This window comes from Zosterops lateralis, assembly GCF_965231275.1.
Source record: "Zosterops lateralis genome assembly, chromosome: 3".
Classification (NCBI taxonomy): Eukaryota; Metazoa; Chordata; class Aves; order Passeriformes; family Zosteropidae; genus Zosterops; species Zosterops lateralis.
The window spans coordinates 49293687-49318810 of NC_139764.1; the positions used below are offsets into that span (position 1 = coordinate 49293687).

The 25124-nt window shown below is 37.4% G+C and overlaps 1 protein-coding gene across 2 annotated transcripts in view; it reads right to left on the minus strand.

The window, feature by feature from the left end:
* Nucleotides 1-54: 54 nt before the first annotated feature.
* Nucleotides 55-25124, minus strand: part of MAP3K5 (mitogen-activated protein kinase kinase kinase 5) — a gene marked incomplete at its 5' end in the record, with an annotated part of 100853 nt that continues 75783 nt past the window's right edge. For both annotated transcript variants that reach the window (XM_083856422.1, XM_083856423.1), the window contains 15 exons: nucleotides 55-2912; nucleotides 3594-3670; nucleotides 4529-4641; nucleotides 5534-5646; nucleotides 8496-8736; nucleotides 10960-11065; nucleotides 14526-14711; nucleotides 17541-17709; nucleotides 17807-17984; nucleotides 19047-19067; nucleotides 19907-20084; nucleotides 20578-20735; nucleotides 21677-21782; nucleotides 22396-22532; nucleotides 23439-23566. In XM_083856422.1, the coding sequence (XP_083712548.1) occupies nucleotides 2852-2912; nucleotides 3594-3670; nucleotides 4529-4641; nucleotides 5534-5646; nucleotides 8496-8736; nucleotides 10960-11065; nucleotides 14526-14711; nucleotides 17541-17709; nucleotides 17807-17984; nucleotides 19047-19067; nucleotides 19907-20084; nucleotides 20578-20735; nucleotides 21677-21782; nucleotides 22396-22532; nucleotides 23439-23566 (1972 nt within the window). In that variant the 3' untranslated portion in view covers nucleotides 55-2851. The remainder of the gene's footprint in view (nucleotides 2913-3593; nucleotides 3671-4528; nucleotides 4642-5533; nucleotides 5647-8495; nucleotides 8737-10959; nucleotides 11066-14525; nucleotides 14712-17540; nucleotides 17710-17806; nucleotides 17985-19046; nucleotides 19068-19906; nucleotides 20085-20577; nucleotides 20736-21676; nucleotides 21783-22395; nucleotides 22533-23438; nucleotides 23567-25124) is intronic.

Sequence of the window (25124 nt, forward strand, 5' to 3'; positions counted from 1 at the left end):
ATTTAATTTTGCATCCGCTTGTAGGTAGCACCAATCATGGGAAGTACAGGTGAATTGGGGAACTGACAGGATGCAGCTGCGGATGCAGGCAGGCAGGTGGGGAGGGGCAGCTCCCTTAGTCTGGTGCACTTGGACCAAGCCAACTTCAGCCACCATGTAAAACATGCTCCTTTCACAAACTGCTAAGTTCAGTTCTAGGGCAAGGGAAGATTAATATTTTGTTGTTGCACCAAGAGCCATTTGTGCTCTAAAACAAGGAGTTTGGAGCTTGAGTGATAAACATGCCCTGTGGCTTGTGGGCAGGAGAGTGTAATAGAAGAATAGACTGGGCTCTATGCTGAAAGGTGCAAAAGACAGCAAAATCAGCACTCCCTTGGTCGAGTTTCACTTCTGTGCTCTCTTAAAGGAGGTGTAAAGGTATCTCTCTGTAAAGGTGTCAACTTGAGCCCTGGATTACAACAGCACTGATCAAGGACTAAGAGGTTACCCAAGTTCAAACCCAGGGGTATGCCCTATGGCCAAAATGTTGCCCTCAGCAAAATCCTGCACTAACATAATCTCAAATCCTTCAGTTGTGGTCCATACAGGCATCCACCCACCAGCATATTCTGGGAGCCAGGCTGAAGAATCCCAGGCTGACCTCTCTGATGCACACCATCCCAAAGTGTGATGTTGTGTTTTGTCTGAAGGTGTAAAAAGTAACATCTGGTACAATCTATAGTAGTACCATCAAAGTATATATAGAAGTAGCCTGATGCAGGGATCTTACATAACCTTTTGTGCCCAGATCTAGTATCTGTATGGGTTAGCTGTGCTGCTCAGGGAACCACATTCAGACCAGAATTGCTGGAGGAGCAGAAGGGTACGTGGCCTGGCCTGGATCAGATCCAAGAGAGTCTCTCCATGGAGAATACAGAGCTGATTGCTGAGCAATGCTGCAGAAGCCACCTCGGGTCTGGTGAAGCCAGCAAAGAACTACAGGAGTTAATTCCCAGCTGGTGCCAGCCTAGGTCTCATGGAGACATTAAACGGAAACCTTGATCACATAACCTTTCTCCCTTACATAGTTGGCATTTCTGAGGAGCCTGAGTCATAGAGAACAGGCTGCATGCTTTCCAAGTAAACAGAGCAGTGCAATTACCTTCCAGTTCCACTGTGTGAAACCAGAGGTTTTCAAAGCTGGACCAATACAGGATCATGCTTCACACAAAAATCAAATTAAGGAAGTTCATTTTCTTAGGGTTACTTCTCAATGAGTACAGTCTTTCTGGCCTGAAGTTTTGGGTTTTACGAGTCAGCTTCCACCCCTGGTCTTTCTAGTGTTTAAAATTACCTTGAAAATGGTTTTTTTTTTTTTTTTTTTTCTGCTGTAATAGCAGTAGAAATTAATAAACAGTACCTGTTTTTCTTGTGAAATGCAGTGATGTTTTTGGAATGAGTTGAATACATCTGTGCCTAAAAATCAGTAGAACCATCTTCAGAATAGAAAAAAAATCTGACTAAACTGATTTAATCTACTATTCTTATCTTATTTTTTTAATACATAATTGTTGCATTTTAGCCAGCAAAAGTTACTGTATACATGTTAGGACAACATGTTTATGTTTTTAAAAAAATTCTTTGAAAATACCTGCTAGACCTGAAAAATTAAGAGCATAAGCCTTTTGCTGGTTACTAAGGCTTATGAAAAAAGAAGAATCTTCTTGTCCAGGCAAGTCTTACCCACAATGGAATTTTTTGCAGCTGCCCCAGAAGAATCTCTTGATACCCAGTGCTGGAATGGTGGAGCGACAATGACAGTGGATGGACAAAGAACACCCACCACCCTTTTTCATTATGTGTGAGAAAAAAAATCATTGCATAAACAAAAGAAGAAAAAGAAACAATAGGCCACAATGACTATTCAGTGCACGGAGGCAAGACTTTTCCCCAGTCAAGTATAGCACCCAGAGAAGAATTTTGTTTGGTCTTGGCTTGTTAGTACAGGAATTAGACTGAATAGAAAAAACAAGAAAGTATTCAATGCTATGGTTATCATACTCAAATCACAGTAAGTTTAAGATGTGTCAGAAAGGTTCCCTTGATACTCGGTATGATTTTTTTTCTTTTTTTGTTTTATTCCAATAATTTCCAGTCCTACACCATTGTTATTATTTTAGAAGTCCAAAAATATAGGAAAAAGTAAGTCTTAGGTTATTTTTATTTTTAATTGTGTATGTCAGAGATAGCTTTAGAACAAGCTAACATTACTGTGGTTCAGGTGTATACAACTGGTACAGTTCAGTAGTACATAAACAACTCTAAAACAAATGCACCATAGAACTTAAATTACCAAAATAAACAATATTAAACTATGTAGGCCGGCGGTAGGTAAAAACAATTACCTTTAGGTCTTGCACACTAAAAGAAAAATATCTAATTATGATTGAAATTATGAAGCTCTACTACAGATAATATTGAGATATATTACAAAGAAATTGAAAAGTTGTTGTCACATTTTGGTTTTGTTCCAGTGATGTACTGTTACATGAAATCTTACATCAGTTTGTTGTGAAATTAACATCTGCTTACTTTAACTACAATATTTCAAGAGTTTATAACTGTTGTGTGTATGTTTTCTAAAAATTTTTGAAAAACTTGCATGTAAAAATATTTAAAGTAAAATAATGTTGCAGGTTGTTTACAGATTCCTTATGGATTATAGGAGTAAAAGCAGTCAGGAAGCTGCAGTGTTTTTAACATTGGTAAACAAATACTGGATTAAAGTGCAACAGTCCTTCTGACAGCACACCTGCTCTGGCTGAAAGGAAATCTTTTCATCTCTGCAGAGAAGCAAAGAAAAATATCAGTGTCAGGTGTGTTTCTCTCGAAAGTCAGTGATAGCCTTCCAGAGTGTGCACAGCATTCCTCCTCTGTAAAGAAAAATCATAAAGACAGTCAGGTACAAGGATACTCTCTAGCCTGAAAGCCTTCCAGCTGAGGTGCTTTCCAATTTTCTTGCTCTGGTTTTGATCAATGATATTCAGTGGGAAGGCTGATCAAAGGTGAAATTCAACATTCGTTACTAAAACAGAGAACAGAGTCCTTTTCTGATTACGGGAGAGGGCAATCTTTCCACTTGGCAGATGCTTGCTGTCTGGAATTCAGACTTCTGGTCCAAAGGACTTGCATAACCCACATCTGACTTCCAACATGAATGCAAGTTGGTGACCTATACACCTGGCATGATTAGGTGAAATGTAGTCTTTCTTACAGTCCATGAGTAATGTTTCTGAAATTTGACAATGATAATAAACTACTGAAGTTTTTTCTAGGTCTACCTTTCTTAAATAAAAGCAAGGCTCTAATGGGATGTCCAATGTCTCCAGTAATAGGGTAAATGCTTTACCTTAGAATTCTGCCTTCAATAAAAAAAAGCTTATTTTAAGATTTAAACAGTATCAGCTGTTTGGCAGAAATGTATCAGCATACAAAGACATACTGGAAAGTGTTACTTATTTTAAATTATTAGTACACAATGCAGTAAATAGAGACTTAGTATCAGTTAATTTTTCTTCTTATGAAGCACAGTTCATTTAATTGTGAAGCATTACCTCAGTCTCAAACATTTCAGATCATCTCGTGTAACATAGCAGAGAACATCCGTTAAGGTATAGTCTTCAGCCAAGAACTGCAGAAAGAAATTTTAACAAACATTTTGTTATAAATATTATTTAAATTCCTAAGCTCATCTTCCTAGAATAATCTGCCTCTAAAAATAGAAGGTTAGGAAAAACCTAAAATTGGGCTGAAATGCGGTACATGAAATGGAAAAATATTGCTTCTAGAAATATGGTGAAACTACTTAAATTTTAGACTGTATACTCTGCATTGGCATACCAGGCACAACTTGAAAGATGTAATGCTTTTACAGCTACCCAAAACCTTTGTCAGCTGGCATCTCTATTGTTACGTCTGGTATCTCAGAATCGCAGACTTCACTGAACACAAATTGAACCATAAGTAATATCACATTTAACCCCTGAAGAAATGGAAACAGTTTTAAGACCCACCTTTTCAAAAATGGCATCTAAATTTGATGTAATTGAACTTGGAGGAACCTTTGGTCTGATCTGTAGGAGTGTTAACTACATGCAGGTAATCCTAAATTAGCTGAAATCCTCAACACCTCTGAAGTTATATAATTTGCTGCAGAGCAGACTGATCTACTTCAGGATATTTCACTATAGCACAGTTAGCTAAGGGTGAACGTATATCCTGTATAAGCAGGAATGCTGCAGTGTGTAAAGACACTGAAAACCCAAGAGTGTCTATTTACCAGGATATTTTATTGCTTTATTCATAATCAGGTTTAGGAACTATTAATGGTACTGTATATTTATAAAGGCCTTCACATTCATGGTTTTTTCCTATCCTCTGAAAACAAATTAATCTCTCAAAATGCGCTGATTAAAAGGTGTTTTTTTTTTAAACTGAGTCACAAAACAGTACTGCAACTGTGCCAGGCAGTGAACAGGATCATTGCTACCTTGTTTATTGTGGCCTCATCAGCTCCATGAACTCTCAGCCAGTTTATGAGATCAGGGTCTTCGGTCCCTGTGCCAGTGGAATGACGATGACAGACAGACAATCCAGGAATATCTGGAACAAGCATATTTGAGACAAGGTTTTGTGTTGCCAAAGCAACCTCTTGTCATTTTTGCCTCCTCAAGCACTTCCTTCAGTGAGCTTTCCCTTCAAGCTTAGAATACCAGTATCCCCATAAATAAATGCCAATTCCCAAAGAACACACTTAGTTACAATTTATAGACAGTTATACGTTAATTTCTCAATTTGGTTAAGGGTACAGTAAAAGTAGTGTGAACATTGACACACAAATTTTTTCTGCCCTCTTCTGAAAATGACTTTGCTAGTACAAGGCATATCAATTTCATTGTCACTGTTTCCACAGAAAGGTTGTTGCATCAATTAACTGAACTGTTCAGTGTAACTTGTACAACTGCTGCACAGGCAATGTCTTAGGCTGAGGATCAGCTGCTTTTGGGAAGGAACACTTAGAGGCACATTACACAGAAATATCAAACTGCATTAGCACTTCCACCTTCTTCAGGGCAGACATAACAAACTCAGCTTCCTTCAGTAAGACTTAAGTCATATTTGCATCTCACCAATTAGATCCTCTTGAACTTTCAAGGAAATAATTGCAACAGTCTGTAATTCAAGGAACATATATCTAAACATACTAGATTATCCTCCCCAGGAATAATACTTATTCAGTAGGATATGAGCCTTGTATTCTTCTGTATAACCACAAACAAAAACATTTAAATCATACCATCCCTTGTAATGTGATTAACAAATCCAGTAATTTGTTTCCACAATGTACATTCTTACTTCAGAGCAAACCCTACCAGAAGCAGCACAATAAAGCATCTTTGCTGAGACTGGCTCAATAAAATAAACAGACATTTAGCTGGCACTTGTTCATCTGTAGCCAGTGTGAAACTTTTCCTCAAAAATTCTTCTCACTTACCTATTGGCTGTGACCTGAGCTGTAGATTCCTGATCTCTTGATCTTTTTCTTCTATAGCTTGATGCAAGAGGACTTGAAATTCTCTCTCCTTTTGAACTAACTCCTCCAACAACCTATGAAGTAATGGGAACAAAGCACTCATTTCCTTCAGTACCTCCAAATTTTCAGAAAAGATCTTACTACAACCAAACTGGAAACCTTCCTGACAAAGACAAGGACAGACTTCTTCAGCTTTCACAGGTATATTCTTTCACTATAGATTGATTATGACCTATAGTAAGATATAAACATTCATACACAGAAGCCCCAAACACACCAGCCTCCACATAAATGTTCACCCACTAAACAAGTGGTAGAAAATGTCAGTGAAATTTCTACAGCCAGTGCTCTGTTAAAAAAACAAAACAAAACAAAACAAAAAAAAAAAAAAAAAAAAAAAAAAAAAAAAAAAAAAAAAAAAAAAAAAAAAAAAAACCACAACCCACCACCTGGAACTGAGAACAAATATCAAAGTAGTTCTCATAAACCAAGGGCTAAACCTTTGTAAGGAAAAAGTGCCAGTTCAGATATCTCCAGCAGACATTTGCAAAGCTATGGAAAAGGTAGAGCAGTGATGAAAAGATGGTGAAAACATATGGTTGCATTTCATAAATATGGAAAACATGTCCTCAAGCACACAAGGACTGTCCATTCTTCACATATCAGGCACTTTGTGCCTGCCCTCCTAGGCTATATTAAGAGTGAGAAAAGAAGAGGCAAAATACTTGCCTACTCCCCTAAGCAATTACTTCTGAAAATGTCAAGCAGAAGTAAATTGAAACTCATGTTTGGCCTCCTTCATAACACAAACCCAGAGAGAAACCTGGAGAGATTCAGTGGCTAGCACCATTTAAGCTGATCAAAAGAAAATAGTCAGAATATAATGGAAAATTAGTATGTAAAACTGCTGCAATTTGTTCTTTTAGAAAAGTAGTTAAGTAAAATACAGGATTTGTGAATGATATGTCATCAGGAACTTGGTCAAAATTTTAACATGGAGAACGCATGCATAAACATATAGTTAACTGCTGAGTAAACCTGTAATTGACTTCTGAGTCTTCAGAAGTCCTGCCTTGAAAGGATTGCAGCATCTTCATCCCTTTCTTGAAACCTCTGGCAGCCTGAGAAGTATGCAATAACTGTTCCATTTCAGCATGTTTCCTTTTATCTATCCATGTATTAAATTTTTTTAAAATTTATACCAGTTGAGCACTGCAACCTTTTACTGAAAGACAGGAATTCAGTTAGAAAATGTGCCACAAAAGCCTCTTATCTGCTTTTGCACAGGGGTAAACTGAATCCCAAGTGATTGCATTGTAAAAACATCTAGCCCTACTTTTAGCTTGCATGCAGGCCTACCAGAAACATATTTGCACTTGAGTGCTTCCACACCTGAACTAACAAACCTCAAGAAGTCCACCCTGCATGGGAACAGAGCTGCTTGGTGCATCTACACAAGCCCACATCTTGGTTAATCTCAGTGCAAACTGATACTCGATCCAGACAGGTCACTTTCAATTAGCTTATTCTTAGTCTATCTGGTTGAAAAAAGGCCTTCAGGGCCAATAAAGTAATCCATTATTTTCTCCTGATAACTGCTTGCTTCTTATGCAAATAAAGCTTTCATAAATATTTAAACAATTGTCTGTATTATTTATTCAAAATTTCTGCATGAATGACTGGATGTGATTATTTGGCCAAAGGCTTTGCATTTGAGAAATTTACTGAAGCAAAGTGCTAGCAAAAAAGTACCTCTACAAGCTGATCTTTTCAGAGGCTGTTCCCCACCACAGGCTTGTGAAGTAAAGTGAGTCAATCTAAAATATTTACGTATTTCTTTAGATATATCAATAAGACAATCAAAATATTTCTCAGTGGTCACAAGTAAGAAAGTTAATTGTGACATAAGGACCCCAAAATACTGATACTTTATTAAAAACAGTACAGTCTAATGAATTACTCTAATTATGGCAATCTTCTCAGACACGTGTAAAAGTAAAGTGCAATTTAACATTTTAATTTCAAATGGGACTGCAGCTCCAAAGAACATTCTACCAGCATAACAACTGTCTTATTGAAGAGGTGTTCTCCTTCTATCAAGGTCACATTCAAAATTTACTGAGGTCAGTAGGAAATCCAGTGGCATAAATCACATGCCGCAAAAGTGAAATATCTACTTTAACCAGACTGTTTGGTATATTTTAATGAAAAGAAAAATATATAGAAGATCATTTGGATTTGGATTTTTCTCTGACATTTCTTAAAAGAACAACAAAACCTTAAAGAATCACTTTTCACTTGCACAAAGTGCAAGACATTTCTGGGAAAAAATACATTATCCAAATTTCTGGCTCATTTCTTCTTTTAAACAAAACACCTATTTTCCCCATCTTTCTCTGATGAAAAGAACTTATCTAATAAAAAGGTAATGGTTGCTGGTAAGCACAGATCCTACTTGCAGTGATTTCTGTGCACAAAACAAATCTGAGGCAGTTTCCTTGTGGAGTTTCTGTGTGGCTGTCTATTAGCTTGAGTTCACTTGCTGAGAATAGCTATAGAAAAGAACAGCAAGTTCTGCCTTAATGGAAACAAAACATAACACCATTCATCAGCCATACGGAGCACAGCAAAGAGAGAAAAAGCAGAAGTTTGGCAGCAAGGCAGTTTTTTCCAAACCTTCCCTGAAAGGGCACCTGAAATCAAGTCTGACCTTAACTTGCATCTCTATGGTTTTGTTGAAATTCATTAAACTATGTACGTGATCAGTCACGGCTAAAAAAGGATCATCATTAAAAGGAACAATTTACACTGCAAAGGAATTTTGGCACTGTTGCTAGTATTCTAGCCTATATATTTTGAAAGCTAACCAGTACATACTGCTGTAAGCAGGCTAGTGTCCCTGTCTGCTGATGTCCAGACTTACCTGTTTGTCTCTAATTTTAGCCTGCCCAGCTGGACACTCAGTGATCTGTGAGCAGCCTGGGAGTCATGGGACACTGTAGAGCTGAGTGTGCTTACACCTGAGGTAGCTACTGCATCTTCCAAGACAATGCAAGGTTGCTGGATGGCTTGATTCTGAGGCTGTTCATCTTGATCCTCAACTTCTATATCATCCTGATCGGCTGTATCACTTTCAGACGCAAGACTAAAATGTGGCCTCAATTCTATTAAAACAGAAGCAAAAGAAAAACCACCAATGTCAGACATTAGTTAAATATTAAAACAAAAGCAGACCCACATGATAATTTACAGATCATCCTATGGCTTTGGTTACAACAGACATGAAATTTCTGTAACAGGAGAACAGATATTTTATAGGGTTTAAGATCACTCAAAACATAACAGCACCTTCGTTTATGCAGATTATTATTCTGCCTATTGAATGTTCAAGAGCTATAAAAACAAACATCTGGATGAAAATGTATCTAGATTTGGCCACCACTTCACGTCAAATTGCGCTGAAGCATCATGTACAGCAGAGTTTCTTTTGCTTAATTCCATCCTCAGTAGTTTTTACTTTCTTATGTGTCTGACTTGAAACATTTTATTAAACAAATAACCATTATTTCTTTTCTATCCAGGTATTCCTGCTGTTGCTGTTCTGGCATATTTAGCATTCCATTGTTATAAGAATACCATGTTCACCAAAAAATTGCATCCAAACACAGAGAGGAAATTACAAAAAGGCCCCTCTCCCAACAATTTAAAGCACACTTCCCTTCTACCTATCAGAGGAAACACTGCCTCTTTTGTAATGATGCACATCCAAAAAACTAAGAACACAAAGTTATACTCTGGTTTCTGTTGTTCCCTGTTTATCTACCTACCAGAGCCTACCAGGTATGCAAGATATGTACACAAGATACTCCTACACAACCTATTACTGTAACAACATCTGTTGTTAATTCTAACTATTTCATACAAATCTTCCTTCCTTCCTTCCTTCAATTGTGGCTCTTTACTGCTAATAACTCCTTCTAGTCTCTTCATCAAAATGTACCTTTTTTTTTCTGAATCACACTTGCTTTATGCCCTTTCTGCTGAGTAACTAAACTAACAAGTATGTTTCTCTTCTTTACAGAAGAAACATTTGTTCCTTGTTCAATTTCACCTCTTCATTTCAATGCTACATACTATTTTCAAGGCTGAACATAATAAGATCAGCAGAGCTGTGCTTCCTCTAAATTCAGGAAAGCAGATTTGTTATCTAGTAGTTACCCAAATATTGCTAGGCAAATATGTCTGAATTTGCTTTGAACTTCTGTTCTTATTAGCAGGATGAAGAAGTGCTTTGCCATTGTTCAACACCAGGCAGTATAAAATTGTATCATTCCTTAACCATCCCATAACTTTTAGATCTGTTAAGGCCAGTGATAAATCTCCACATCATAAAAAAAAAAAAAAAAGAAAAAAAGAAAAAAAAGAAAAAAAAAAAAAAAAAAAAAGAAAAAAAAAAAAAAGAGAGAAAAAAGAGGGAGACAAAGGCAAGGGAAAGTAATCAGAAGTAGGGTAAGGCAATTAGGGAAGCAGCAGATGATCAGTGCCTGAAAACTACTGGGGCACAGAGGCTTTTGTTTAAGCTTGACCACCTACAATTAATGCTGACACTGAGCTGTAGGGGGAAGAACAGACTATTAAGGAGGAATTCTACAGTTACCGCTATTACACAGCAATGAAGTACATGCCTGTAAGAGGTGTTCAGCATTCTAATCAGAAGACAGAGTTTCTTTGTGACTTGAAAGTAACACAGAAACTCTACTCATATATTATTGGTTGTGCTAGGGATATGGAAAATAAGGAGAATAGGAATAGCTGAAAGTTTATTGTAACATATTTGAAAACATCACCATTAATTCCAGTATTAGAAGTTAAGAAAAAGCAGAAAAACTAAATTTGGAAATAGGTAGAGAAGTAACAGAATGGCTACAGTTTCATCTAAACAGACTCCTTCCCTCAGTAAAGCCATACATTCTAATTCCACGAGGAATGTACAAACTGCAGGAACTGCAGACCTGTTTGGTTTTGGCGGGTTTTGAGTCAGGGGTTTGGGGTTGTTCAGGTTTTTTTGTAGTTGTTGTTGTTTTGTGAGTTTCTGACCATAAGCAATAGGCAACATTTTGCACCTCAAAAAATAAGGTCCCAGAACACCTTAACCTACTACTACTCACCATGCTGCAGAATCATTTAGATTACACATTGTGGAAAGGTGCTTTCCAAAATAACTTGAACAATACACAGATCGGTGTCTGAATTGCAAAACAGACAGCGAACAGGAAAAAGGCCACTGCTGGTTTCAAAATCTTAAGTGAAGCATCATAATCGCAACCCTAAAGCATGTTTAAAGAGATCAGCTGATAAACATTTGCTGAGTATTAAGAATGACTCACCTGGGACCAGAATTGTAATAGCAGTCTGCACAGCTTTTCTGATGATGCTGTCCAATGCAAACATCCAATGTGGCTTGATATTATGATTTCGGAGAACTTTGTTGACCTAGTAAGAGAAGATTCAGTTCAGATATTACACACCGCACAATTTAAAATGAGAATATATGTCATATAAAGTGTTTAAACTTCCAGATGCTGTATCCCAGCAGATAATTGTAATCCCAGATTACAATTATTTCTTGATAGCAATATGACCAACTTCATCCATTTTATTATAAGTCATGCAATATTTTGTATTTTTCATCATGTACTGGTTCCTGTGTTAGGTGACTTTTGATGGCTGTGATACTTAACCTTCATGGCTCTGGAGGGAAACTTCAAAAGAATGTGAGCAAGACAAATAACAAGGACTATGTTATGAAAGGCTTGTAGCTGAAGCTAATTAATCTTGTTACTTTTTTTGGCATCACTTTCACTGCTTGCTCTGAGCACTACTTGTCTATTCTAAAGTACAATTGTAGGAAATATCAAAGAACTAATGTAATGCCACTCCTACTTAATTCTGAAGCTAGTTAATTAATGTTAGTTTAAACAATTAGGGAACTTCATTTGTGTGCTGTACCATTTTCTCTTTCCTTCTACTTCTTACTTTCTACAATCTGATGGTTTTCTACACTGGGCTGCTCCTAATTGCCTACAGGCCTGCTTACAAACTGCTTTTAACCATGCTTTCAGATGCCCCTATGGATGCTCATGCCACTTGCACAAATATCTTTACATCATGGAACTGTTTTCCAGCTCCCAAATGACAAGGAAGTGCCTTGTAACAGTAAGCAGCCAACAGTAAGCCAAGAGTAAGCAGCAATAGCACAAAATTCAGTGCTGTTTTCCGGGCATGGAAGCAATCCAAAGCAACAAAATAGGAGCAGAACTTAAACAGTTTCAGGAAGCAACAAATGTAACTGTATTTACAAAATCATCAAGTTATGGTGTTATAAAAAAAGGAGTAACTACTAAAAAACATGACAAAAAGATACTTCACTCTTCCTAAAAAAAAGATTAGTTCAATTCCCTCATATTGTGATAACCTTTCTGTAAAAAATGACTGAAGTTACACAAATGGTGCCTCCAGAGGCTATGTAAAAGTTATTAATCCTATTGTTCTCACTGCCAAAAGGCAAGAGTATTCAGTAATGCAGTAATTTATGCAGATACCTGCACTGGCTTTGGTTGGGATGGAGTTAATTTCTTTCACAGCAGTCCCCATGGAGCTGTGTTTCAGACTGTGACTAAAACAGCCCTGATAACACACATTTCAGCTCCTACTGAGCAAAGCTTACGTGCTGTCAAGGCTGCCTCTGTTCCTCTACCCCAGCAGTGAGGGGGCTGTGGGTGAAGTAAAGGCTGGAGGGGCATGTGGCTGGCACAGCTGCCCTAGGAAATATTCCCTTCCATATACAATCATGCTCGGCAATGAACTAGAGGCTGCTTTTTCCAAAGGAGCTGTTGCTCAGGGATTGTCTGGGCACTATACTGCTGTTGGTGACTGACTGCTTTGCAACACTGGTGAGCTTTTCCCCCCCTTTTCACTTATTTAACAATCTTTATTTTGATCCACAAATTTTCTCACTTTTGGTCCTTCCAATTCTCTCCTTCTTGCTGTGGGGAGGGCGTGAACGAGTGACTGAGTAGGGGCTTTCCTCTACCTGCCAGCCAGGGTCTACCCAGCACAGCAGTACCTATGTCTCCTCAATTCTATCGTCGATGGCCACGAGATGGCACTTGGACACTGTGTTTGGATTCGGAGAGCTGTCAGCAGTGCCAGGGGAGCCTGCCCTGGGCCTGACACCTGGACAGCAGCTGCCCCAAAGTCTTGTCCACTGTCCTCTGAGGAACTTTGCACCTTCCCAAACTGACTGCTACCAAGACAGTGACATGTTTAGCTAAGTGTAGCTTTATTGAGAACTGAAGAAGCATAATCTAACTTTGTCAAGATCACAACCATCCATAGTAATGTGATTTAATTGTTTATATTACATCACAAAGTTACTTTTTCTTGATTGGTCTGATAAGGACGTTGTGATTATTAAACACTAAGATAATAAGATAACATAAGATGATCCTATTAAGCCCCCAGAGCAAGGGAACTACTTTTCCTCACTTTTAGCAGTACTTCAGTCTTTGCATCATCTGAGGTCTTGATACTGTCCTGGATTTCAGTGTAGTACTATAGAAATCTATTGTATGGCCAAAATAATTAGGATTGAGGACATATAAAGCAAGGTTTTTCTTTTAACTTCCTGTAGATTTGGCTAAATAATAGATAGTAATGAAAGAGATATTGGTTAAAAAACACCAGCTTGTAATGATGAAGTTAACAGAAAGTAAATCTTTTACTGATAAGAATACAACCCAGGAAATTACTGCCAAACAAGTGATGCCCAGCAACATCTCTATCAGAACAACAATACAAGTATTTGTAGTATTACTCCCTCCATTGTTTTCTTGACCTTGTATGCTTGCTTCTTCTCTTCCAGTGTCAAAAGAATATTAACATGAAGTTAATAAAGAGAGCTGAAAGCATACTCAAAAGAATCAAAGAAGAAACTTTTGATTTGTAGAAAGATTTAACACTTCTTTTTTTTTTTTTCATAAAAGCATCTAATTCTTGTTAGTGTAGTCTATGCAACAGTTCATATGCTATGCCATCCTTCCTGACAGCTCTTCTACTTGTCTGAGTGCCCCAGGTTTAATTTCTAAAAGAGTCATCTACCTCAAATACCTACCTGAATTGTCACTTCATTTTACCTGCATGACTTCAGCCTGGACAAGTGATTCTCAGCACAGCTGCACCCTCCCATGTTCATTATTCATCTTAATCATTAAGCCTAACTGCTTGTGAACTAACACTTAAATACATACCTTAAGAAAACATTTGCTGTTCATAAACTAGCTATTTAAAGGCTACTCCTGCATGTGTTTGGTTGCTCAATGCAGGAAATGATAAATCTTCCATTTATTATTGGTAGAAAAGTAACAAATTTAATTCCTCTTTATCCTGCTTATTATAAATTTAAATAAAAATTTCTAGTTTGGGAGAAATCTGCTGCTAATCAAAAATACTAAAATAAGAATTCAATACAGTATTACAGTATTACAGTATGCAATGCATTAGTTTGTAAGAGAAGTTTAAGACATCTGCATTTATGTAGGATAGACCTGATGTTCATTGCTGATTGTATTTCCCAGAAAACTATCCAAAATGAGATCTTAGAAAAAGGTTTTCCTGCCTTACTATTATGACACAATATTCACACAATTATCCTGAACCTCCTACATCTTTAATTAGCAAAATCTCAGTAGTGCTCAGGGCCTGTGTCCTGCCAAAGAATCACAAGGCAAAGTCACTGCTGTGGGTTCAGATTTTGCTGTTACAGCTTTAAAGCCCTCAAATATTGTTGTTGCATCAACTTTGTGTGGAAGTTAAACAAATTGTCTTTGGTCCTGGTTTGTTTAGGTTTTTTCAGTTTAGATGCACAAATTTCCTAGTAAAAATGACAACTTACAGCATCTTGAAAACCAAACAGCACAAGCTGCACTTGACTGATCCCATGGCTGTCAAAGTCCAACTCCAGCTTCAATTTTGACAGCGTGGTTGCGATGATTTTGCGATCAGTGGACCGTACAAACTCTCTGAGGCTGGAAACGAGTGTTGTGATATGTTCCCATTTTAGCTTGGGTTCTTCAGCTCCCTAGCAGAAGAGAGAGGAAAAGAAATAGCTTTGATAGTCATCTTTTGAAACATACATCCAGAAGGACTTCAGCCAGTAATGTCAGTTGTCAATATGGGTTTTCAGAAACTCTGCTGCTAAGGTTAAGGGAAAGGTGCAGCTGCAGGTGAGGGAGGTACTGGTGGCAGCATAAGTGCAGCTTATGTTGCACAGAGCTCTGGGGCTGAGCTCCTTGGTGACACAAGTAGGAACTTGGTGAATAAGTAGCTGGGTCTGTTTACACCAGCTGCTGAAGAATGTAGTGCATACTGTAGTGTGCATGTGTCTTTGTACAGCAATAAAAAGATATGAATAAATAAATGTACTGTGCACTGGATACTAAAAATTACTCATAATTGCAAACACATGCATACTTTGCAGTGCTTCTAATTTCTGTGTGCCTTTCAGAGACAATCTTCAAAGTCTTACAGCAGCATTTAAAAGAAGGGATTAGTCAAAGTTATGCAGGAGGCTCACAAAGGGACTGGTTGTTTCTTATATAATTTCTTTATTTCCCTTAATACAGAACTTCTACACTTAGCTGTTCTTAAAGCAGGTCTACAAAGCTCTCACCTTTCTAGTATAAATATTCATTTGCCTATTTTTAAAAGCTTTTGTATTTTTGCATGAGCTACTAAAGTAGTGTAAAGCTCAAAAGCATTCATCAGAATAACCAACCTAAGGAGAGCACTGTATTTGCTATCATAAGTAAAGTTATGCCAATTGAATGCAAGTTTCAAAGCCAGACCTTAAATTAAGCCAGAGCTGTAGTTGAAGATGAAGTATTAGATGCTTATTCTGAAGGAAGTAAAGTAAATTTTTCTGTAGACTAAGGATATCCAACATTGATTTCCGTAATAAAAAGACACATGGTGTTTGGTTCTATTGCATTTGCTGGTTTTATGCCATGAATGTTATGGCTGGCCAGACACTAAGAACTCTTGTTTAACAGTAACACTTAGGTTTTAACTATAGTCAATTAATTCTGATGAGGATGAAACAAAGATAATTTGATTGAGAAAGAAGCTTCAAAAAAAAAAGCAAAAGTTCTAGAGCAGTCAAAGATACCACTGACTAAAACATCCACCTGAGATAAAAGATACTCTGATCTTGATCTGCTCTGAAGAATTCACCTGATGATTTTCTACGCAGAAGTGGATCTCTCACTATTCTGCAGTAGCCAATCTTCTTTTCAGGTAAATAATTAAAAAGCCATTGGAGCAGCTAGGTAAATGTACACTGTAACCCTGGACTAGAAGATCCAAGTCCATCAAGGCACTATGGGGACAGGATGAGCAGTATGACTTGGTAATTATAAACGGTGACCCATTTTGTGAGGGCATTCTTCTCCCCTAGCCCTCATACCCAATGATTTTGCTGAAACCTTTCTTGTGAAAAGTTTGTGAAGAGAAAAACTCTATGAAATCCTAAATCCTGATGAGGCCTAACAAGCAAGTCAGTCTTGTTCTATTAGTGATTTCTTGCATTTCTCAAGAGAGAAAATAGTTTTTGGGATTCAGAGCTCTGCATCCTTTTGAAGGGCAGCCAGTCACATGAACATAAGCCTTGAACTCTTTGGCTCTAAAATTCTGTGTCTCTGCTTCCCTCTCAGGCTGTTCCAGCCCCAGCTGAGAAAGGCATGAAACACTGAGCACACTCTCTGGGATTTGTGATTGAGTTTCAGCCTGTCACGATCACTGATTATTACTTGCATACACAAAAACTGTGTCTGTTACAGCAACACTCTTGACAGCTTTTTTTTTCTTGACAGAGCATAGATCACAAGTATCTTTCTCACTGCCTTATCTTTTAACTTTTCCTATAGTTACCAAGATAACTGTGGGTTACTCTCTCCCCCCTCTCAAGAGTTAGAAGCTGTTTTTATTTGCATGGCACCAATTTCCAGTTACAGTAGTACATACATAATAATCATATTGGTTTGCATCAGTTTCTAAAAATTGGTATCTTTAGAAGCTGAGTCGCCATGTTTTATACAAATATTTTAGACCAGCAATACCTTGCCTTGAGAATGAAGTGAATCAATTAACTACTAACACACACACAAACAAGAACAAAAAAACCTGTCATCCAATTACAGTGTCGCAACACTTAGCAGTGTGGTCATGACCTGTTATTTCTTCAGTGTTGTCCTGAACTGATACATCATCATAATGAATCATCCCCACAAAGGAGTGCCAAAAGGTCATCCTGCAATTATTTTGTTGTTTGCTGTAGCAAACATGCATGCTCCCAACTGCACTGAATAGTTGCAATTTATTTTCTCCCTAGCCCCCTCTTTCCCCTGTAAAGGCAGTTGGCCAGGAGGCAATGGTGTATCCCTTTTTTCTACACAATAGCCTAACGTAAGGGCAGAGCAGGCCAAATGACCTAAACCTCCCTCTGTCAAACCAGTCAGCCAGAACACAGAACTTTAAAAGAGGGTCAAGATAATGCACTCCTGGAAATGATCTACCTTATGAGTAGGCCTGACTCAGTCAAATTTGAAAAACACTGGCAAAATAAGAGTATCATAAAAACATGTTTTTCTGTTGTCTTGCCAGTACTAATACCCAGGTATATACATATTAATTACAAACAAAAAAAGGCATATGTAATGTATCATGGACATTTTCAAACCCCATTTTTAATAGCCCAAATAAAACAGTAAGTGTGAAAGCTTACATGGTGTATGCTTTCTAGTTTAATCAAACTTGATTTCTAATTGCTCTACCATGTTTAATTTCAAGACTTCCAGGTAACCGTACAGAAGTCTTACAATTCCACAAAATTCTTGCTGTCCTCTGAAATTACCTGAGTCAAAGCTTCCATCAGGTTCCTCACCACCTGCTCCTGGTCCTCAGTTAATATTCTGTGGAGGGTGGCTCTCCTTTCACTATCTTTCTTCAGCATGAAAAACCCAGAATCTTTTTCTTCAGGTGAAGGAGGTGCACTGTGATCCTCAAAATGTTCATCTGGGATGCTGAAAGAAAGACACAGTGAAAAGAAATAGTATAAAAGCCATCCTGATGCAGTATTTCTAATCTACTGTGTAACAAAAATGTCAGGTAGCTCTTTACCTCAGAAAAAGGGACCGGATTCCCTTCCCATCTTTTTCTCCACAGGATTTGGCTCTTGTTTTGAAAGAGAATGGATCAATTTTTAATTCTGTATCCGGTGAGACAGAACCATATTCACTGCTGCTACTTGTATCTTCCACCAGAACAGGGACAGGTAAGGATATGCTCCGAAGATACTCTATTTGTATAGGAATATTCAGAAATTAGAATTTAATAATACCATCAGAGTTTTGAAGTGAAGATTATTTTTTCAAAGGAGACAGAAAAGCTCCAGCCTTCCCACACACCAACACAAAATATTGGAACAAACTCCAAAAGCTTTTTTATCTGGGATAGAGTTATCTTTCAGGTATGCTTTTATTCCTGAAAGATGGTAATGTTTGGCTTCTTGAGAGTTCGCTCACAGAACTTCAACACTGAAATGAACATGCATCTCCTATTGAGACTTCCAGCAGTAGGAAAATGTTTCTTTAGGGTAAGTTGTCCAAGCACCTTCTGAGATCTTAATTTTATGGGTGTATAAAATATATATATAAATATATCTATCTTCTATACACTACATATAAGTATACACACTATAACATATATAAGATACATTTCTTCAGATTAATTTGTACAAGTTTAATTAATTCATAATAGTTGACTAATGCTAATAAACATGCAGTTAAGTCAGAACTTTCAGTTTTAAATCCAGAGCACACATTAGCACTGCGGGAAACTGCTCATATCTATTTCACATGCACACATTTCAAAATGTACTTTGATACCAATTCAGCATGAAGGTAACTATGTGTATGCTCAGTTCCCTCCCACACTCTCCCAGTTAATTTCCTGAAATAGATGAGTATCCTGCATCCTGGTCTGACAAGGGGTCTCAAATGCATTCTGGTTTGTCAGTTATAGAGTTTAGTCTAATAAAAATCTATGTTATTCTCCACAAACCTTGGCTCTGTGGCTGCTATGAAACAGCCATTGGTTTCCACCAAATGTCCCCATAAATGACAGCACAGCCCTTCAAGCCTGTATCACCCACTTGCCTGGATAATTAAGCCATAGTCTGCTAGGATTAAAAACAGCTGTTCAGATATACACAATGAATAATATATTCCTAACACTTATTTTCACAATTGTCACCACTTCTCTTTCCAACCTTTTATTGTTGACAAATGATACCAGAATAAGTGATAACTACAGTATCTACACAGGTATGTTTTTGATGGAGAAGTAGGTTAAAACTCACCGTTTGTGTTGGCTGAAAGGACTGTGTGAAAAAAGAAAAGAAAAAAAGAAAGGTAAATATGCTGAAATTAACTGAGAAACTAAGCATAATCTAAATGGTAACTTCCCATTTTTATGGACTATCTCAATTCTCCTGGTTGCAGTCTCCAAAAGTGTAATTTATTGCAATTTAATTTTATTCTGAGGGGGTGGAAACCACATTAAAAGTGATCATCGACTATCATCTCCTATCATCTCCTTTACCTGATATTTTTCTTTCTTTAAATACCATGCTAAAATTATACAGAACATATTTTCTGAAGTATATATCGACACATAATAGAATATGCTATCGCTGCTCTCAAAACTCCTTTGCTACTTTCTGTAATTTGGAACACTATAGGAAATGAACATTTCCTGAAAATGAAATTGCATGAAACAAAAATAATGCTGTGTATGCACATTTGTTGTGGGACAAAGATTATTTTGCTTATGCAGAAAACTCCACTTTTAATAGCATGTTCTAACCTTACACAAAATATACTCTATATAAATATTCTTTCCATGAAAACACATGCAAAATAAAAAAAGAGGGAAAAAATGAAACAAAAATCCAACAACCATAAACACTTCACAAAATCACAAACAGACTTTAAGAAATCTTATTAGAAATATTTATATAAAGTGGCTTCTGTGACAACATGGTAACAGAATTCTGCTACAACAGTGTTTCTGCAGTAAGCTGCTGGTACAGAAGGCTATAACTGAGCATTCACAGGGGATGGAGATCCGCTGTGTTCATCCTTAAGTCTAAATCAGCAGTTTCAGGAAACAGTGCCATGGGCAAGAGGAAACTTCCAGACTGAATTTAGCAATGCTTACCTGAGAGCTTTGAAGGAGACTTTCTTTTCTTGCTCGAAACCTTCAAGAATTCATCTATAAGTAGCTCATGAGCAAAAGCTCGTTTATCAGGATCTGGTTCAAAGCAGCGCAATATAAAAGCCTTGGCTTCTGCAGACATGGATTCAGGAATTTCTGGGTGTATTTTAAACATTCCCACCTGAGACAAATAAAGGGAAAAACAATGGCCTAAACTGTTCTTCCCCCAGACAATATCAAAAACTGTTTAGATAGCAGAAGTGGTATATCATTCTCAGGTTTGAATATTAACTTTATACAACCAGTTTATTAATTCAGAGAAAAAAACCCCAAACTATTACAAACTGCATAAATAATTACATTTAAAAAAACCCACAGCTGCAAGCAGAGGCTCTTCGCAAAGCAGAAAATGGCTTCTTTTTCTCAGTTTGGTGTTGGTGTTGTTTTTTTCTTAAACACTCAGGCTGCTGAATAGCTGCTATCTCTACTAATCTGTTAAAAAATACACAGCACTCCCTCTCAGCTGAATCAGATGATTGTTTTTAACATCCTCAAAATCCAAGCACTTCCTTTATCTCCCTTTCTTGCAACCTCTAATTCCAGCTTCTCCAAAACAGTCATCAGATTTCCTGTTAAGAAATACAATTCTGAGCTGTACAAGGAAGATGTCTGACCTTAAACATGGCTGCTTGTGGTTCTCCCAGTTCATAAAAGGGGGGTTTCCCTGTAGCCATCTCAATGATTGTGCATCCCAAAGACCAGATGTCTGCAGCCTTCCCATACCCACGTGGCCCTTTGTCTATGATCTCTGGTGCCATATACTGCAGGGTACCTGTTATAAACATATTCAATTTTGTTTATTTAGGTGTAATAATGCTGCAAATAGCTAAAAGACAAGAGGAACAAAATGACTGAGAACTGAGTAACATCAGAAGAGTTAAAAAAATACCCTTTTATTATTCAAAAATTTCCACATGCATTCTATGTAAAACTCAAAATACTACTCAAGATCTTACTTGTGCTAAAAGCATTTGGTATCATCTACTGATCTGGAGATCACTTTTCAATGTCAATGACAATTATTAAATGCTTCTATGAGCTTTGGATCAGAGATAGCTTTCATTTATTGTTTTATATCTTAGGACTAAAATATGGGAAAGCACTCTGAATTGGACACAGAGAGGAAAAGGAAAAGAAACCTGAAATTTTAACCTAAAAGAGTAGGTGACATGAACATTTTCTTCTGAAGTAAGGGAATCAATCTGACACATCATCCTGCATTCTGTTCTTTTTACAGAAGCAATGGAAGAGCAAAGGATGGAATTAAAATAACAGTCACTTCTCATTTTACATAATTATTTAATGCAGTGCCACTGCATGATTTAACACCCAAATCAAATTATCAAGCAGGAGGAGCAACTGAATGACAGGTTCTGGAGATGAAGTCCAGATGTCCAAGCCAATCATGAAAGGAAAAGATCAGCAAGATGAAAAAGCCATGTACACAAAGGAGATAGACTCAAATAAAGCACAGGAGAGACACAGCTCTTCTGTTGTAGAGGACTTTGATGTCACAAGTGGAACATCCAAAACAGCATTCTCTTTGAACAGTGCATACAAGTACAGTGTATAGCTTAAGATTAAATATCTGAAAGTTATTCTTCCAGTAACCTTTTATATTGATTTGAAGTCAATGAAAGTTCAGCATCTGTGGATTCTGACCCTACACACAGAGTTCGAGTAAGGATAAGAAAATCTCCTCTAGGAACATACCAGTGAAGGTTTCAGTACAAGGATTGATTCCTGCAAGCCTCTTTGAAGTTCCAAAGTCCGAAATCTTTAACACTCCACTGTATGTGTTGATAAGCACGTTATCACCCTGAGGAAAAGAACATGCAGAGCAATTATTTTTCTCTGCAGACCCCTCATCTAAGACTTTTTGCATAACCTGTTTCTACAATGCACTCTCAACTGAGTGACTTCTTAAAAGAGGAGATGAAAAAGAAATCAATAATGCTCCTGCCTTATGCAATCCCATTAACTTCATCTCAAAGTGAATTTCCCCTCTTACCAGAAGGAATTCAGTTAAAGAATACTAAAAGATGAAAAAAGGCTTTTTTTAAAAAAACAAGCCAAACACTTTTTCATCTGCAATCTTCTTGGAAAAGAACTTGCTAATTATCCCATCCACAATCCTCTTCACTTCAATCAGATTTTATGAAAGTTCAGTCATGTCTTTGAAAACAGAAAAAGAAGTATCTACTTTATCACATATTAAGTTGCTATATGTGAGTTTTCCTAGAATAAAAAAACCTCCAAACATATTTTATTGGTGCAAATTGAAATCAACAATGATTCACCTACCTAAACCATGATTCAGAATAGCAGAGAGATTTCAGAAAAAAAAAAAAGGTTTTAAATGACAGGACAAATAAATGGCTATGCAGTTACATGAATAATACTATCAGGCTTAATTCTCTGCAAATTCTTACCTTTATGTCTCGATGCACTATTTGATTATCGTGGAGGTATTTTAATCCTTCAAGAATCTGCTTGGTGTAAAAGCCAATTGTCTGCTCATTATTTTTTAATGGTCCCCATTTTGATCGTAGAAGAGCAGAAAGGCTGCCTATAATTTTGGAGAGCAAAAAGTGAGAATAAAAATCCCATTCAATTCTGCTTTCTCCCCCAAAGGAAAAAAGTAACAACAAGCATCAATAGCAATCCAAGCGCAGGCATTTCATCTATAACCAAAGTCCTCTCTAGTCAAATGCTTACTTGCATGACCACTGGCCTACGTAATTAAAGAGAGACTCTCAGTATCTCCTGGGCAGTTTGTGAAGAACTGAAGCCTATGAGAAGGGCTCACATTGGAGAAGTTCATGGAGGACTGTCTCTCTTGGAAGGGACCCCATCTGTGCTGGAGCAGGGTAAGGAAGTGAGGAGTCCTCCCCTTGAGGAGGAAGGAGTGACAATATCGATTAACTGACCACACTCCCCATGTCCCTGCACCACTGGTACGAGAAGGCAGAGAAAATCCTAAGTGAATTTAAGCCCAGGAAGAAGGGAGGGGTAGGGGAAACATGTTTCTAAGATTTGGCTTTATTTCTCATTACCCTACTCTGATTGGGCTGACAATGAATTAAATAAGTCTCCTCAAGTCAAGTCCATTTTGCCTGTGATGGTAACTGATGAGTGATCTCTTCCTGACCTTATCCCATAAGCCTTGTGTTGCATTTTCTCTCCCCTATCCAGCTGAGGAGCAGAGTACCTTTGGTGGGCACCTGGGAGCCAGCCAGGGTCAGTCAACCACTGATCTGTAGGTAAAAGGAGCTCACCTGCTATAGCAGTAATCTGTGGTTTATCTGTAGTACACCATATCTAACTCCTCAAGCAGTTTGAAGACACAGTTTTCCCTACTGATTTCAGAGACACTATAGAATACTACACCTGTATGAAATATGTCTCATGGCCCTATTAAGGAAAAAACCAAACAAACCTATCAACCACCAAACCAGTCTCCCCCAAAACTTACCACCTGGCACTTGTTCCATGAATATTTTGATGAAGCCATTTTCACTAAGTGAACCTAAATACTGGACAATGTTCTTATGTTTGAGATGCTTATGCAAAGCTATTTCTTCATGCAGAGGTTGGGAGTACCTGGAAAGAAAAGAAGCAGTTTATTCTTCATCTCAGTGCAGAAAGCCTTGAAGCAGCTTACATTGAAAATGGGTATTTGTTAAATGAATTTAACAACACTGGTTGTGACTAGCACATACTAAAATATTATGTAATCATATGTAAATACAAATAGCATATACGAAATATATATAATATTGTGTATTCATACACACAAAATGTTACAAACATACATAGACTGAGGAAAAAGATTTTCTGAAAAATAAACTCCATCCCAGACCAGCTTCAAGAGAATAAACAGCTGTGAAAGTGGTTGGATTCATATTGGTGCCAAAGTGAACTAGTAAATTATAAAGCTAGTATATAAATAAAACCACTTCAATAATGAAAATGAATCATCATTTAAATTTTAAAGTAGAAGTCTTTGCTGAAGGCAAGATGAAGTATCAGAGTAAAATATCAGAAATAATTACTGGAGAGATATTTAAAAGAACAGATCAAAACAATTTTACCAAATTCAATTTAGTCCAAGGCAAAGTAATTTTCAGAGATAAGCTTTTTAACAGCCTTTCTGCCAAGGAAGTTTCTGGAGTCAGGATCTTTCTCCAATGTTGACCATCACCAGAGCTCAGCAGCTGATGCGCTGAGCTGATGTATTAGATCCACCCTGACACTCTTCCTAACTTAGGCCTGCCCTAACACTTCCCTTGGAGGTGGGTCAGCTGCCAGACTGTGCATTTTGTGTATATTTCTGGCAAAATGTAGACAATATGCTGACAGTCTTGTAGCTATCTTCTCTAAAGCACTAACATCTGTGCCAACACTTTCAGGGTAGCTGAAATAGATGAAGGACACTGACCTCCTTCTGTCAGTCCAAATGTGAAATGTAGCTGCAGCATTTGCAATTGAGGTTGTTGTAAGAAAAGTACCTGTGACTTCCACTCCCTTTTAGCATAGGTAGCTATTCCCTTTCCCTCAAAGAGCACCAAGCTACTAGTGGAGGCTGAACTCTTAAAAAAGTGTAGGGAAAAGAAAAAAAAAGTGGTCATCTGAAAATCCCACTGGATAATAACTGTTACAGAAAATAATTATTTGGTTAATGAAGTGTATGATTATGCAACTCTGAGTCTGTTTACTAAAAACTAATTTGAGTTTTGCCTTACCTCTCCACATGATTATAAAGATTCTGACTACATTATTAGTCATACAGAAATGCAAAATCAAGGATTGTATTCCTGAGTTCTGTTAATGAGCTACTAACTCTGAGCAGCAGCTGCAAAACCATTATAATTCTTCTTCCTGCACTTTTAAACAGCACAGTTGAGACTTGAGCAACAAAATAATTTTGCAAATAAAATAAAGCCATAAGAAAATTCTTCCCCAGGATGAAGCATTTTTTCAGAATTTAATCACTAGATTACTTTAAATGGTATGAATGAAAATTCTAAATCATCATCATAGAATGGTTGGAGTTAGGGAGAGACTTAAAAGCTGCATCCCCACTAACATGAGCAGGGACATCTCCCCCTAGACCAAGTTGCTCAAGGCTTTATCCAAGCTGGCCTTGTCAGTCACTCTT